Source organism: Nomascus leucogenys, chromosome 8, assembly GCF_006542625.1.
Source record: "Nomascus leucogenys isolate Asia chromosome 8, Asia_NLE_v1, whole genome shotgun sequence".
Lineage (NCBI taxonomy): Eukaryota > Metazoa > Chordata > Mammalia > Primates > Hylobatidae > Nomascus > Nomascus leucogenys.
In genome coordinates, this window is record NC_044388.1 from 28443674 (window position 1) to 28460343 (window position 16670).

The 16670-nt window shown below is 48.9% G+C and overlaps 1 protein-coding gene across 1 annotated transcript in view; it reads left to right on the forward strand.

The window, feature by feature from the left end:
• Positions 1–2588: 2588 nt before the first annotated feature.
• Positions 2589–16670, forward strand: part of SLC25A37 (solute carrier family 25 member 37) — a 46576-nt gene continuing 32494 nt past the window's right edge. Inside the window, exon 1 of the mRNA XM_003272874.4 lies at positions 2589–3009. Coding sequence (XP_003272922.1) covers positions 2797–3009 — 213 coding nt within the window. The 5' untranslated portion in view covers positions 2589–2796. The remainder of the gene's footprint in view (positions 3010–16670) is intronic.

Below are 16670 nucleotides of genomic sequence, written 5' to 3' on the forward strand. Positions count from 1 at the left end.
TAGGGAACCCACTGCCCACCCCAACTGTTCCTGCCTCAGGTGTCTCTGACCTTGCTAGGCAGCAGAAAACATCAAAGAGCAGGCAGGGAGCTTCAGCTCATGTTCACTTTCCAGATCTTTCTAATTCATCTATTGCCAGAATATAATTCATGGCTAGACCCTTAGCTGCAAGAAAGTCTGAGAAATGTGGCTTTACATGTTCTGGCCACTGCAGTCCAAGGAGGAGTGTAAGATGCTAAGTGCCAAACCACCATATCTACCATATATGGGGAGAAAAAATATTGAATTCTTTTAAATAATCAATATTCCAAAGATTTTCAACTGTTTCTAACATTTATTTAATGAAACTAAACAAAAATCACATCTGCGAAGATTATGGGCATATTCACATTTGCTAAGAATTCTCTTAACCATCAAAAGGCAAATTCTTTCCACTGGTATCGCCATTGCAAAGTTCAGAGGGTTTCTCATCCATTAGGAGGCGTGTGTGTGCGTGTGTGTGTGTGTGTGTGTGTATGTGTGTATATATAAATATATCTTATACATATTATATATAATATAGGTGTATATATAATATACATACATATATAACAGGTGTATATATGTACATAGATGTAGGTGTATATATCATATATACATAGGTATATATTAAATATGTGTAAAATATATAGACATGTGTAAATATCTTATATATAAATTATAAAATTTATATATACATAAAATGTATATATATTTTATATATACACATGGATATGAATGCTGAGAGGCTAAGTAAAAAAATACATTTTATATATACACATATATCTCTATATATTTATATACACATATCAACATATATATGTACATATCTATAAATTCTATATCCTATCTACATATCGTATATATGCACATATCTATATCCTATACATATATACTTCTATATATAGATGTATGTATGTATGTGTATATATGGTATATATTTCCTAAAAAGAATGTTTTATTTTTAAATTACAGAAATAATATAAGTATTATTTAAAGTCTGAAAAATAAAGTCAAAGCAGTTGCCTATAATCATCCAACACTAGCACAGTAACCACGCGATTCTTTTCCTGAGCATATTTACATCTTTGTGAATGTAATGGTTGTAGAATTTTGTTTTGTTTTTTCACGTAACATTACATTATAATCATCGTCCATGTTGTGTAATGTAAATTCCACTTGTAAAAGCTGCATAATATTTCACTAATATTATGCACACATCATAATTTCCTTAGCCATTCCCTTCTGGTTGGCCATTTAGGTTGTTTCCAATGATTTACTGCTATAAGGAATGCTTTGAAGAAGAGCTTCATGTGTATTTGGGTTTTCATTACATTCCCAGAAGTGGGGCAATGGGTTCTTATAGACTTAATGCTTAAAGGGCATCCACTTAAAAATAAGGATCAACAGCTTCTGATCAGTATTTCTTAAAAACGACCTTTGACATAGAGTTTTCTCTAGCCATTACAGAGATGGCTAAGTAAAAACACAGAGCCTGTTTTTACTTATCACATCCTTAGCACTCAGCTTGCCAGCTACTATCTGCAGCTACCAAAACTAGGGAAACAGTGCTCTTGGCCCTGACGCCTCTATTGACCTCTACCCATGCTCACATTACTGTATCTCAAATCCCTAAGAGCTGCTTGGGATGCTGATCACGGTGAGGGCAGAGAGTAGGCTCAGCCTCTTCAGGGTCTTCCCCACCCTTTCATATCTCAGGATCCAGCTTTCCTGACGAGGAGCCTTGTCTAGATAAAGCAGGGAGGCCCTGGTGCCTAGAAGTTGATCAGCCCAAGTCATCTTAAGCCCTGGAACATGCAATTTAGATGGACACTTCCAGAGGCGGACAGTTCCCTCCCCTACTTTCTGATTTCTCCCTTTCCCCCCAGACTGGAGCAAAACAATATTAAAACAGCCTGGGTTACACTTCACTGAAGAGGCCAGCTTAGCACGACTTTAAGAACTAGGTGACCACAGTCTTAAGACAGGCAGGGGCAAGGCTGTAAGATTTTACTCTCGGCAAGTTCACACTCCTACTGTGAGATCAGGCCTCTATAGACCTTATGGGCATATCAAACCCAAAGAAAATTTCCTGGAGGTGCCTACTCAGAGGGGCTCCCTCCTGGTCACTCCTTATAGCCTTGCTCGGTCCAGGGCAGGGTGGGTTCGGCCTCTCGGTGAGAACAAGAGGAACACATTTAGCTCTGCATTATGTATTTAGGTTGAGAGAAACAATTTCGAATGAATGGGGGTCTCTCCAACAAAGCAGTCTAGAACGGGCCCCCGAGTTTTAAATTCAGGCCTTAGGAATGCCAAAGGTCGCTGAGCGATTTTGTTTGCAAACCCAACCGCCCCGGGGGCGGATTTTCCCCGAGACACGGTCACCCATGCCTCCAGCTCTGGGCATACCCCACTGCGGCCCCTCCCCAATGACCTCCCCTGCCCCTTTCGGACCAGCCCATCCTCAAGATAGTACAACTTTCCGGGACACCCCACGTCTCCTCTCGCCCCCGTCCGGTTGCTTGGAAATGTGCACGGGACGGTGACGTCACACAGGGAGGCGGGTCCCCACTGTCCCGCACACCAATGGCGCGGCGGCCGCCGGCCTCTTGGTTCCCGGCGATTGGTGTCTCGGGCCGCTGCGCTCCACCCCAGCCCGCCATGGCGTCAGGCGCCGCGGCCCCGGGGAGGTGGCTCCCACTTTAAGAAGTGAAGTTTTGCGCCCCTCCCCCTCCCTGCCCACCTCCTGCAGCCTCCTGCGCCCCGCCGAGCTGGCGGATGGAGCTGCGCAGCGGGAGCGTGGGCAGCCAGGCGGTGGCGCGGAGGATGGATGGGGACAGCCGAGATGGCGGCGGCGGCGGCAAGGACGCCACCGGGTCGGAGGACTACGAGAACCTGCCGACGAGCGCCTCCGTGTCCACCCACATGACAGCCGGAGCGATGGCCGGGATCCTGGAGCACTCGGTCATGTACCCGGTGGACTCGGTGAAGGTGAGGCGCGGGGGGACTTCGGGGACGCAACGAACGGAGGAGGAGCGCGCGCGCGCATTTGCATCCCGCGCGCCGGCAGCCTCGGGGCAGCGTCCCGAAACCGAGCTCTCCCCAGGACCGCGGCTGGCCGGGGTCGCCCCAGGAGCAGCTGCGCGCAGCCTTGGCGCCGCGCCTTCCGCCGACCCCGCGACGGTGCCTGGTCCTCTCCCCGCACCGCCCGCTGCTCCAGCCGCGTGCCCGGCCCCGGCTGCTGGCGGCGCTGAGGCGGGGGAGGCGGAGTGGCGAGCACCGCTGGCTTCGGCGGCGACTGGGCTCCCGGGGGACGCGATCGCTGAAGCTCTGCACAGTCTTACTACGTTGGCCGTTCGGGCTGGCTGGGGCCGCCCACACGTGCGCGGTTTCCGAGGGAGCTCCCCGCAGGGGAAGCCCTCACCACGCTGGCGCTGAGAAACGTGTGGCCCTGGCCCGGCCGCGCGCCCTCGGGACTTGGTGTGTGGCTGCTGCTCCCCGGGTTATTTCGGGAACTTGGGGCCGGCAAGACTTCTCTCGACTAGTGGCAGCTCTTTACCGGTTCGGCAGCGGCCCGTGGGATCCCCTTTCTGAGGGTTCCTGCACTTCTTCCCCCGACTTTGGGTCGCCGAGCCGCCGGGAGGCAATGACGTTTGTCTTCTCCTTTTGCTTGCGGGGAGGTGGGTGGGCTTGTGCCTTACAGCCCTTGCTGTGGATTGTGTGAGAGGCACTCAGTTTCCTTTAAACCCTGTCTGTCACTTGCCCCGGTAGTTTTAACTGCATTTCTGTAAAGAGGCAGCGTTAGTAGGTGCGTTTTGCCTGGTAGACTGAGAGCTGCCCTCTGTCAGCCTGCCCAGAACACCCCAGGGCCAAGATAGAGTGGTGCAGGAAGTAATGCCAGCATTGACTGTTACACGTTGCACTTTATAGGCATAACTCATCTAATTCATGCAGCAGCCCTGGGGGTTAACAGATGAAGAAACTGAGGCGAACCGATTACCTTGCCCAGGCTCCTACACCACCTCCTAACCTCTGGCTGCAGCTGCAGTGTGCTTTGGGGGATTCGGAGGCCTCTCTAGGTGGCAATTACTTTGCAAGGCAGGTCCCACAGAGGCACCCCCAGCAGCTTTATCTTGTTGCTGATGCTGGTCCTGCACGAGCAGGTGTGAAAACCAGAAAGTATAACTCAGAGGGTTTTCCCAGCTCCGGGGAGCTCGCTTGGAGCCAGCAGTCAGTATCTGGACAGGCAGAAGTCCAGTGAGGAAAGACATGGGCTTCCAAGGTGCTGCTGGACCTAAGCCTGAGCCATCACCCATCTGTCCCTCCTGTGTCCCAGTGGGGAGTTAGAGGAATGGTTCTCATCTCCAGGAAAGACACTGGACTGATACCAGGTGGCATTTGTATGGGAAAGAATCCCTCAAATGTGATAAAATTCTCCATGATTGAAGCTGTTGTCTCAACTGCCCTGGGCAGAGCCTGGGGAAAGTTAGGAGCAGGGAGGTGTTATCTGAGCAGGCCTTAGTCCTACTGGTGTCTTGAGATGAATGTTCTATTCGGGAACCCTACAGTGAGTTCACTTCAGAGCATCATTTTAGCTTATTTTTAGGATTAGAAATAATTAGTTGTGCCTTCTGAGCACCCGTTGACACTCTCAAGAGGCGTTTCTCACATGTTTAAATTGTGTGATCTGTGTTTAGTTTCTCCCTGCCCCATAGATGTTGATATGTTTTGGTTCAGATGTCACCTGTGTACTTAGTATTACTTTCCATAGCAGTTTTCACCTGTGGACAGGTTAACATGGTGTGAATGGCAGAAGGAGCCGGTCTGGTTTTCCTAGACAAGTCTGTAAAACAAGGCGTGGGTTAGCTAATCAGTGAAGTCTTCTAGGTTCTGGGATTATAACTGACCCTTAGGGGCCCTTCCATGCTGAAGTGTGCAGGGTTGGTTTTGAGGCTGCCACTGAGTGCCAGGGTCTGCCAACATCAGCACAGTTGTCTGCCCACCATGAGGAGTCAGGGGTGCATCTTGCATCGTGGAAAGGCTTGGGGGAGACCACACCTGTGTTCCTCTTAAGTATTTTGGATGATGGCGAAGACCGGGAGTAACTGAGTCAAGAGACCTGGGTTGGGCTTCAAGCCCTGCTCTCGCTTGCTTCATGCCTCGGGCACTGTTCTGTGCCTTGGTTTTATCACTATACAAGTGGGGACAGTGGACCTGCTCAGTCCCTCTCCACATTTTTAACCCATGCCCTGTTTCTCTGAACACACAACACCCATCGTCCTCTTTTATGTTACTTGAAATATCAAAAGAATTATTACAGCTGAAAACAAATCTATATAAATCGGATCTTGAAAGAGAGAAAGCTTTCTCCAATTTTGAAAGGCACCATTTTTAACTCTGATCTTGTAATGACAAATAAGAATGTTGAATCATCTGGCTTTTTTCTATTCTAGGTAATGTGGACTGTGGAACTCTGTGCTGGTCACTTTCAACCCCGAACCTGATGCTACTTATTTTGCAGTTCTAAGTGCAAAGTTGGCCTGGTGGATGCTTCCCATTATAATATTAAATTTGCTTCTTCATGAGGTCACACCTCACATCCCCAGTGTCACTTTAACTAGTGTTTTTTACATGGTGAGCCATGACGCATTAGTGGGCTCTGCATTAAAAAATAAATAAATAAATGAAAGAAGTTATTAGTGAGAGTATAAAAATACGGGTGTGCCTGGCATGCAGTGGGAGAAATGTTGAAATTCTGTTTGGGTTGTGTGTGTGTCCCCGAGTACATTTTATAGAAGTGTAAAAAATACACTTCTGGCTGGGAGTTCTGGTCAAACAAATATGAAAACCACTGAACCTGAGGAAATATCTCTTGGAGTCCCAGCAGGCGACACTGAGTTATGAAATGGGTATTTGGAAGACCTTTGGCAATTTTCCTGCTGCTTCCTGTGTCTTCTTCTTTCCCTTGGTCCTCCCATGGTGGGATGTGAGCGCTCATTCATCCATAAAGGGCCAGTCTATTGGGACCTTTGGCTGCCGCTGCGGTGACAGTGAGCAGCAAAGTGATACCCAGGGAGGGAGTATAGGGTCTCTGCAGGGCTCTCACCAAATGGTGGCAATGACTTACTCCTCTCTAGGCGGGGCCCTGTGGCAGGTTTTCCATGAGCCTCTTTCTGGTGTTCCAGAGTGGCAAGGGGCACTTGGGGTGGATACAAGAACCCCTGGTCTGGTCAGGAGAGCTCAAGACTTGAGGAGCATGCCAGGTGGGTGGAGGAGGAAATTCCAACCGGATTAGGCACACCACTCGGAGACCATGCTGAGTCCCGCCTGGGGAAAGCAGGGGCAGAAGGAAACAGGAAAGATTTGAAGCCGGGGGACTTCCGCTGACCTTTTCACAACCCTTCTTTTGCTTTGCTTGTTGGGGGAAACCCTGCCTGTGACTCTCCTAGGATGAGCCCTCCTTCCCAGGTTGGTGCACCACAGAGCATTCACTCTAGGAGCCTCCTGGCTGACCTTATGGTGTGCACAGCCAGCCTGCCCAGCTCAGCAGAGCATTACCTCAACTTCTGACTTTTCTCCCCTTCTGAGTTTTCTCCTGGCTGCAGGCGGACTGGTAGGAAGGGTGCTGGGGGGCAGTGCAGGCAGCTGCCAGAGTCTCCTCCCACCCACTTCATTGCTTTCCAAACAAAGTGCAGTTCGGTCCATGCCATTCAGCTTCAGAAGGGCGTGAAATCCCAAATTGCTCTAGTTCCTGGGACAAAATTATAATGATTTTTCTCTCTCCCTTCCTGTCTCCTCTCCCTCACATTCCCCTGCTCCCTTCTTTTCTGTCCTTTGATGAGAGGCGATTTTCTTAAAAGGTGAATTTGGAGCGAGGAATCAAAAAAGGGGTATTCGTGAGCTGCAGTCCTGTTCCTTGTTTCATGAACCCCCAGGCAGCCATGGCCTGCACCCCTGAGGCCTACGCTGAGGAGGGTGAGAACCTCATTCACTTTTCTCTGCCCTAAATTAGGGAGGGGCAGGCTGGAGCGTGGTTTGAGGGCCAGGCTAGGGCGTGGTTTGGAGGCGGGTGCCCAGGAGTACTGTGAACAGCAAAGGGGGCCTCAGCGTTTTAGCAGGGAGAGGTATTTGGGGTTGAATGGGAGGATTTAATCAGCTGCTTTGCTTAAACTATACAGGGGTGTGCACCTGGGGTGGGGGATGTGTGTGTCACCTGGAAGGGAGGAATGTGCCTCCCAAACCTTTTCCTGGCTTCCACTTGGGCACATTTCAGCTGCATGTGGCCATCTCATTAAAGATGAGTTTTGTCCTATCTTGCAGCAGTGACCAGTCTTGGGGAATCAGTCCCACTTTCTCTGTTTTTCAGTCTTGGGCTTCTGACTCTCTCTGACTTCAGGGGGTTTCCTTCCTCTGACTCATGGGATGAACTCACCTGCTGGTGTGGAAGCCTTCAGCATCTTTCTTGAACCCCAGAGCTTTCTGGCTCTTTTCCTGTCTCCACTAGTACTGAACCTTTTCTTGTCAAAGAATTTGTGTTTTTGTTTTTGTTTTTAATCCGAAATACCGGCTGTCATGTCCCATCCATGCTGGCCACAGACATACCCCTGTGATCATGGTGTTGGCTGGACCACGCCAGGAGGTATGGCTTTGCCACTCCCATGCCCACCTTGAATGTTGTGTCTGACGTTTGTCATAGGAGGGGTATATCCAATCTCTTTCTCTTTTTTTCCTCTCTCTCTCTTTTTTTTTTTTTTTTTGAGACAGTGTCTCGGTCTGTCACCCAGGTTGGAGAGCAGTGGTGTGATTGCAGCTCACTGCAGCCTTGACCTCCCAGGGCTTGAGTGATCCTCCCAGCTCAGCCTCCTGAGTAGCTGGGACTACAGGCACATGCCAGGCTAATCTTTTGTATTTTTTTGTAGAGATGGGGGCCTCAATTTGTTGCCCAGACTGGTCTTGAACTCCTGGGCTCAAGCGATCCTTCCACCTTGGCCTTCCAAAGTGCTGGGATTACAGGCATGAACCACCATGCCCAGCCTCTTTCTTTTTGTTGAACTGGAAACCTTCCCTCCAGTTCCCTCAACCTTCCCTCAAGTTCCTACTGAGATGGCTTTCTCACCCTTAGAGAACTATCTTGGGGTTCAAATTCCAGTCTTTGACTTACTGATTGGGCAGGACACTTAGCTTCTTCATGTCCTTACTTGTAAAATGGGGATCCTGATTTTCTTCCTGCTTTCTCTTTCCTGACCCAGCTTTCCATTGCTTCTTTCCCTCTTCCCTCATTTTTCCAGTGGGCCTTGTGGAAGTTCCTTGTTAACAAGCTCCCTTACATCTTCCCCTCTTTACTGAATGTTTCTTCCACTTCCCCCTCCTGATGGAAATCCAGCTCCTCTTGCTGGACCCTTGGGAGCATGGACCCTTGAGTCCAAATCCCTGGGACTGGGTCCCATTTCCCAGTTAGGTGTGACCTTGGGCAAGTTTCTTAACCTCTCTGTGCTATTTCCCTGTCTGTAAAAAGGAGAAGAGATGGTACTGATCTCCCAGGGTGGTTGTGAGGGTTAAGCCCTCGCTGCACTTCGCATGCCTGGTACACGCACAGAACAGTGGATATTCTCTAATGTCTGCTCTCATCTTTATCTTCATCATCATCAGCATGATTGCCGTCACTTTCCCTCATTCCCTGAGGACTTTGGCATCTGATGCACAGACTTCACCTCCACAGATCCTGTCCTTACCCTGAGGATGGCCCCTCTTTGTCCACACCCGACTCAAGTCCAAATCGCTCTATTCCTTACACCTCTGAGTCAATGGCCTTCACCTCCATGGTGCCTTGACCTAACTCAGAACCTTCCTGAGATCTTAAATTCAGATTATTATAGCCTGGACCCCAAGATTGACTGCTGCAGCTGCTGGGCCTTCAGTTTCTCTGCCTTTGGTTCTTCCAACCCTGGCTTGCCCCACCTGGGTCCTGGACAGCCTATCTGTCCCTTGGGCAGCCAAGCCCTTCAGGGGACATTCACACTGCCTCCAGTGCGCATGCTCCCTGGCCTCAGCTCTATGTGTCTGGGCAGCTGCTTGCATCCTTCACAGGGTTCCTGTTGTTCCTCAGCTCCCCACCCTATTGTTGTCAGCCTCAGCCTAGCATCTTGCTTCCATGTTGTAGGGAAACCAGGACCTCGATCAAACCCATCTTCTTGTCACCATCCTTCCAAACTCTCTTGCCTTCCACCCCCACTGTAAGGGAACAGGTGTCTTCATTCCTTTAAGGTGCATCAATATGGCAGAGAAGGGAGATGTATACAAACCACCTTGACACCTGGATTTGAATCCTGGCTGCACACCTGGGCACATTACCTAACCTCTCTAAGCTCAGGTTCCTTCTCTGCAAAGTGGCGATATGAATACTGTATTAGTCTGTTTTCATGCTGCTGATAAAGACATACCCGAGACTGGGTAATTTACACAGAAAGAGAGGTTTAATGGACTCACAGTTCCACGTGGCTGGGGAGGCCTCACAATCATGGTGGAAGGCAAAAGGCACATCTTACATGGTAACAGACGAGAGAGAGGACAGCACCCAGTGAAAGGGGCTTTCCTCATATAAAATCGTCAGATCTCATGAGACTTATTCACTACCATGAGAACAGTGTTGGGGAAACCACCCCCATGATTCAATTACCTCCCACTGGGTCCCTCCCATAACATGTGGGAATTATGGGAGCTACAATTCAAGATGAGATTTGAGTGGGGACGCAGCCAAACCATATCAAATACCAAGAGCTATTTTATAGGGTTGTTGTAAGAATTAAATGAGGCAACATATGTAAAGTTCTTGCGGCAGTGCGTGGTGCGTACGTTGTCAATAAATGGTGATGGTGATGTCATTTTTGTCCCCTCACTCTTGAGTGACTCAGTTCCAGGATCTTTAGCCTTCCTGCTCCATTGAGTTTTTCTCAAAAGTGTTTCTACAGATCCAAGCCCATCCTGTTTTAAACAAACCCCAGACTTCTCACCTTGACCTCACCTGCCCCCCCCAAATTTCTTCTCATAAACAAACCGTTGCCCCGTTTTTTCCTCCTTAAAACAACAGATGTTATGAAAGAACTATTGACACTGGTCTCTACTTCCTCATCTGCCACCCCTGCTTCCTAGCTTTTGTACTGCCCAGCTGCAGCCTCAGAGGCTCCTGGCTACCCATCATCTTCCTGGACCACCCTGCTGCCTCTGTCCCTGCCAGGGGCACCTCCGAGAGGGGGTTCGCCCTGCGATCCTCAGTTTTCCTCTTTGGGCATGGCTTTTCCTGAGGAATGTGCCCTTCCACCTCATTTTCCCCAGCACACGTGCCTCAGTTTCCTCCTGGGACCTGATGGCTCCCAGATCACTATCTTGGGCCCAGACTTTCTGGAGCTGAATCTCCAGTTGCCTCGGAGCCTCCTCAGACTCCGTGTGGCCAGAATGGTGGTCCTGGCTTCCCCTCGGGCCTGCCCTTCTGCCTCAGGCCCTCCTTCTGCACCCTGGGATGGTCGTCAGCTTTTCTCCCGCCACTGCCCTGTATGCAGGGAAGGCCTGCCTGTGGCTGTACCTGTAATACTTCTTGAATGTGTTTCCTTCTCTCCCTCCCCACAGCTACTTACTGCCTTGGTTCGGGGACCTGGATGTCTCCTCTTCCTTGAGATCCCAGACTGCCCAAGTTAAAAGTGAGTTCAGGCCGAGCTCAGTGGCTCACGCCTGTAATCCCAATACCTTGAGAGGCCGAGGTGGGAGGATCACTTGAGGCCAGGAGTTGGAGACCAGCCTGGGCAACATAGCGAGACCCCATATGTACAAAAAATAAAAACATTAGCTTGGCATAGTGGCATGGGCCAGTGGTCTCGGCTTCTTGGGAGGCTGAGGTGGGGGGATCGCTTGAGCCTGGGAGGTCGAGGCTGTAGTGAGCTGTGATTGGACCACCGCACTCCAGCCTGGGCAACAGAGCAAGACTGGGAAAAAAAAAAAAAAATGAGTTTACTCTCCCCTGCCTCACATTTCCCTATTGCCCATTTCTGCTTTATTTTTCTCCCCAGCAGTTGTTACTTCGTAACACACACCATCGTTTATTTATATTGTTTACATATTTTACTTATATTTATAATATTATTTGTATTGTTTATGGTCTCTCTTCCCTCATCAGAATGTAGGCTCCAAGTGGGCAGGGATGTATGCTCTTCTGGTCACCACTGTATTCCCATTGCCAGACACAGTAGATGCTCAGTAAGTATTTGATGGAGGAGCTTCTGCAGTTCATTCTGCACATCAGTCATGGCCGGTCCTGCTCTTCAGCATCCAAGCCCAGCAGTTTGCTGGTGGGCTGCAGTTTTCTCATCGGAAATAGAGAAGAGTAGCAGTGCCGATTCTGCCTCCCTTGCAGGTCTTTTTAGTGCATCTAGTTGGAAAATACAGGCAGGTTTGCAGGGAACACAGTTTTCAAAGTATAAAGCTCAGTGCAGGTGCTAGGTCGTAGTGCTTATTGTCACACTGGGATCCTGTGGGAGAGGTAAGGTTAGCTGATTGGAGTGGAAGATCCAGCCCATTCTTCATGGTGCCTGCCGCAGAGCCTGCAAGCCTGCAGAAAGACAGGGAGTAGCCACGTCTTTCTGCAGTTCACACCTGTGTCTCTCCCCACCTGATAATCCCTTAGCACTTCTGTTTGCCTTGCATGTAAAGCCCGACCTTTGCATGGTGGGCACACAGACTGAAACTCTTTCCTCCTCCAGCCTTTCTTGGACTCATCCACAGAATGACAAAGAAGTATTCTGTGAATATTGGTTGAATGAAGGAAGGCACAGCTTTTTAAAAAAGATGAAAGAAAGAAGTTATGAAAAGCTTTAAAACTTGCTGTTGGCTGGGCATGGTGGCTCACACCTATAATCCCAGCACTTTGGGAGGCCGAGGTGGGCAGATAACCTGGGGTCAGGAGTTTGAGACCAGCCTGGCCAACATGGTGAAACCCCGTCTCTACTAAAAATACAAAAATTATCTGGGTGCAGTGGCGGGCACCTGTAATCCCAGCTACTTGGGAGGCTGAGGCAGGAGAATCACTTGAACCTGGGTGGCGGAGGTTGCAGTGAGCTGAGATCACGCCATTGCACTCCAGCCTGGACAACAGAGTGAGACTTCGTCTCAAAAAAAAAAAAAGAGAGAGAGAAGAAAAAACTTGCTATTAAACAAATTCCAGTTTTGATTTTTGTTTTGCATTAGTTTTGAATCCATGCATGTTATGGCCACAAAGAAGATTTTCTTGGCTCCGTCGTTTGTCGTGTGTGTGTGTGTGTGTGTGTGTGTGTGTGTGTGTGTGTGTGTGTGTGGAGAACCCAGCAAGCAGCAGCTATACCCGGATGAGGCAATGTCTTCATTTGGCCACTCATGTCATTCCACGTTTCCTGAGTGCCCTCTTGGCTAGGCACTGTGCTAGCCACTGGGCTACAAAAATAAGAATGCCTGGTCCCCGTTCTCAAAGTAAGCGTGCTTCCTATAATTAGACCCTGAGCTAAGGTGACAGAACCAGCTCCCTTTCAAGAGAAGAGTCACCTATCTTGACAGACTTTCAAGTGAGCTGGGAGAACAAGGTCTGGGGTGTATGGACTCTGGACTGCTCAAGCTGCTGCCGTCTTGCAGGTCTAGAGCCTACAGGGCAGCGTCATTCTAGTTTCTTTGCTGGGCGCTCTGGAATTTGTTCTTTCTCCTGCGAGAGACAGTGGTCCTCAGTTGTGTTCCCTCCCCACCATCTTCACCCTCCCTCCCACGGTGGTTAGTCATTCTGGAGGCTCAAGTTGGCTCACAGAAGGTGCTCTTGAAAACATCCCCCACCCTCCTCGTAACCCCAGAGAGTCAGGAAGGGCCGTTGTTGGGTCCTAAGAGGTGTTATGGTTTCACATTCGTGCTTTCTCTCTGAAGAGAAAACAAAACATGTTGAAATAGGGAGAAATCCCAGCAGCAGCTTGCTTGAAGCAAGGGTTGCATAACAGGACTAGGAAACGTCTGGCCGTGTGGGTCAAGTTGAGGACTGCAGCCTTGTGTCACTGAGGGAACTTCTTCCGGGTCCACTGAGCCTCTGGATCCATCAGATCCATCCAGAGAGCCACTTGGAAGGCTCTGGGACCTTGAGGTCTGGCTGGCCACGTGGTCTGTGATGGCTGTCACTGATGAAAGAGAGACCCTGGCTGTTATTTAGCCAACAGTGTTTATTCCCTGGCATGACCAGAAAGGGTGCATTTGAGACACTGCTGTGGGTGGGGGACCCAGAGGAGTGTTTGCATGTCAGACTTACGCTGGTCTTGAGGCCCTACAAAGGTCACCAAACTGGGGTAGGGTGCAGGCCCTGTGAATATTAAGTCCTGGTCCTGCCATTAACCAGCTTGGAAACCTTGGGCTAATCATTTCTCTGGGCTGGTTTTCTCCTTGTGAATCTAGACTAGTGTCATCTACTTTACCTTTTTGACAGGGCTGTTGGGAAGCTTAGGTGAGAGAGATTTGTGAATGGCTCTTGCAAACCTTAACACGCAAAGCTAATGACAGATTGTATCAGAGGCAATGTGCTTGACGATTAGAGCTGTTCAGGTTAACAGCACAACCTCTGTGGCCAGACTGCCTGGAGTGGCACCTGGTCAAGTTCCTGAAACCTCTCTCTGCTTTATTTTTCTCATCTATAAAATGGGGCTAATAACTTTATCCATTTCAGTGTTGCTGTGAGAATTAATTGACATGATACACCTAGAATGTTAAGGCACATGGCAAATGCTCCATTAATATCAGCTCCTCTTGTTTTTTCTAAAAGTATTACTTGAATGCCTGGGTATGTTTGTATATTGCTGTTGCAATTGTTAATTATATTATTTTTGTATTGTTAGCTTTTGTTTGGTCATTTGATCCTCTTAGCTCTCCTTTGAAGGTGAGAAAAGGCAGGTGTTGTTTCTCATTTCATGTTTGAGAAAACTGAACTTCAGAAAAATTACATGCCCTAGAACTCGGGCCTTTTTCTGCTCCAGAGCTAAAAGCGAGAGAAGAAAGGAAGGGAATTAGGCTGGAGCAAGCCAGTAGGATGTTGGATGCAGACTCAGATTTTAATGGCAGCAGAGCCCTTGAGCTGGATTCTAGAATATGAGAAAGGGCTGAGATTGATGATGGGGCCCAGCTGCATTGTTGGGACGGAGGAACCAGAGTTGAGTCGAGGGAGTAACTCCAGGAAATCATGGCACCCAGAAAGTGTGGCACAGAATGCAGGGCTCTAACGTATAGTTAGGAGTTCTTTGGGCAAATACTCCAGCAAGCAAGGAAAAAGGATGATGACATATGGTTATTGCGACAGGATATTTTTGGCTGCATCTGGCTTCTCTCTGTGGAACAAATTGCAGCTTCTGTGACACCTTCTCATTTCAGCAGTGAGTCGAAGTTGCACTCAATATAGTGTTTTGAATTCGGACTAGTCTTGAGGATTCCTTTCCAGATCACAGTGTATGTATATAAGTGACTTACTGGGAAAAGCACTACATCATAATTCCGTGGTCCACTAGGGCTGCAGTTTTCTTATCTGAAATAAGGAAGAGTAACGGTGCCCATCCTGCCTCCCCTGGCAGGTCTGCTTGTGCATGTAGTGCGTAGGCAGGCTGACGGGGAACACCGCTTTAAAAGTATAAAGCTCTGTGCAGGTGCTAGGTCATGGTATTTATTACCACACTGGGATCCTGTGGGAGGGGTAAGGTTAGCTCATTGGAATGGAAAATCCAGGCTCTCATTCCAGCACTAGGACTCAGTGCAGCTGCCTGGCCTTGGGCACTTAACCTCTCTCCTTACAGTGTCTCCCATCTGTTGAGCCAAGACAGGGTGGCTGTCTGAGCATGCTCATTTCGTGGTAATGTAGACAGGGGATAGTAGTGGCTGCATGTAGCAGAAACTGGCAGGGTAGGACAGGATGAGCCCACCGTCAGGGAGGTGTATCCAGGGCTGTTAGGGTGAGGACGTCTGTGGGATTCTCATTTTCTATCCTTACTCTTATTTTCCAAGAAAGTCTGTCCCTTTGAGCACCAGGCAGATGAGTCTGGGGACACTGTGGGGAGGGGTCCCCCAGGAGCAGGAAGGTGACTAATGATCCCGGAAGAATGACTCTGTGTGTTTGCAGACGCCTGGGCTTTTCCCCACTTTGGCCTTTCCCGTCACTGTTTTCCTCACTCACTTAAGAAGAGAAGGAGGTAACACACACAAGTGCCTTTGTCTCAGGGTCCCCACAGTGCCCATCTTGAGGGTTTTGTGGGCGCCTTGCATTGCCCAAGGCCTGGCTTTAGAAGCAGAACATGGAGAGAGAGGTTGCAGCCTGCAGGAAGCTGGCCAGCCAGACCTGCCGGGCAGTGGGACCCGCGGGCACTGCCTCTGACTCACGGCGTGTCCTTGATGCGCAGTGCTCCCCTCCCCCCCCCACTTTCTCTGCCTTCCTGTGGATCACTGGTGTCCTAGGGCTGTTGGGAGCCTGGATTAAAGTTGCTGAGTGGCCAGCTGATGATCAGATCCAGGGAGTCAGACCAGAGAGGTGGGGACATCTTTTCAAAGGCAAGAAGATGCTGCCAGTGCGTGTATATACATATGAGGGTGGAAGGGGTAAACCCAGGGTGTGTCTTTAACTGAAGAATCAAGAAAGCTGCTTTCCTTAGTCACCGCCTCTGTGGTTCGTTTGCTAAACGTTGGCTTGCGTTAGCCTGATTCACAGTAATGTGGCTCCCTAGGAAGATTCAAATGGCATTTGTGAAAATGTAGCTTCATCCCCTGCCCTTCATTGAATGACTAAATTACAGTCAGCATCAACTATGGACTCCATACGTGATGACAGTGATCCCATAGATTATAATGGAGCTGAAAAATTCCTATTACCTAGGGGCATCACAATGCATTGCATTTCGCCCGTGTTTGGGATGATGCTGGTGTAAACCTACTATGCTGCCAGTCATGTAAAAGTATAGCACACACAATTATTAGGTAATGCTTGCAAATAATAATGAAAGACCCTGCTACTGGTTTATGTATTTACTATGCTATACTTTTTGTCATTAGAGTGTACTCCTACTTTTTTTTTTTTTTTTTGAGATTCACTCTTGTCGCATAGGCTGGAGTGAAGTGGCGTGATCTCGGCTCACTGCAACCTCCACCTCCTGGGTTCAAGCCATTCTCCTGCCTCAGCTTCCCAGAGTAGCTGAGATTACAGGCATGCACCACCACGCATGGCTAATTTTGTATTTTTGGTAGAGACGGGGTTTCACCATGTTGGCCAGGCTGGTCACCAACTCCTGACCTCGGGTGACCCGCCCTCCTCGGCCTCCCAGAGTGTTGGGATTACAGGTGTGAGCCACTGCCCCTGGCCTTTTTTTTTTTTTTAAAAGTTAACTGTAAAACAACCTCAGGCAGGTCCTTCAGGAGGGATTCCAGAAGAAGGCATTGCGATCACAGGAGGTGCCAGCTGCATTGGGACAAGATGTGGAGGTGGAAGACAGTGATATTGATGATCTTGACCCTCTGTAAGCCTAGGCTAATGTGTGTGTTTAAGAAAAAAGTTTAAAAAGTAAAAAAATAAAAAATGTTAAAAGGAAAAGCTTATAGAATAAGGATATAGAGAAAAAATATTTTTGTACAGC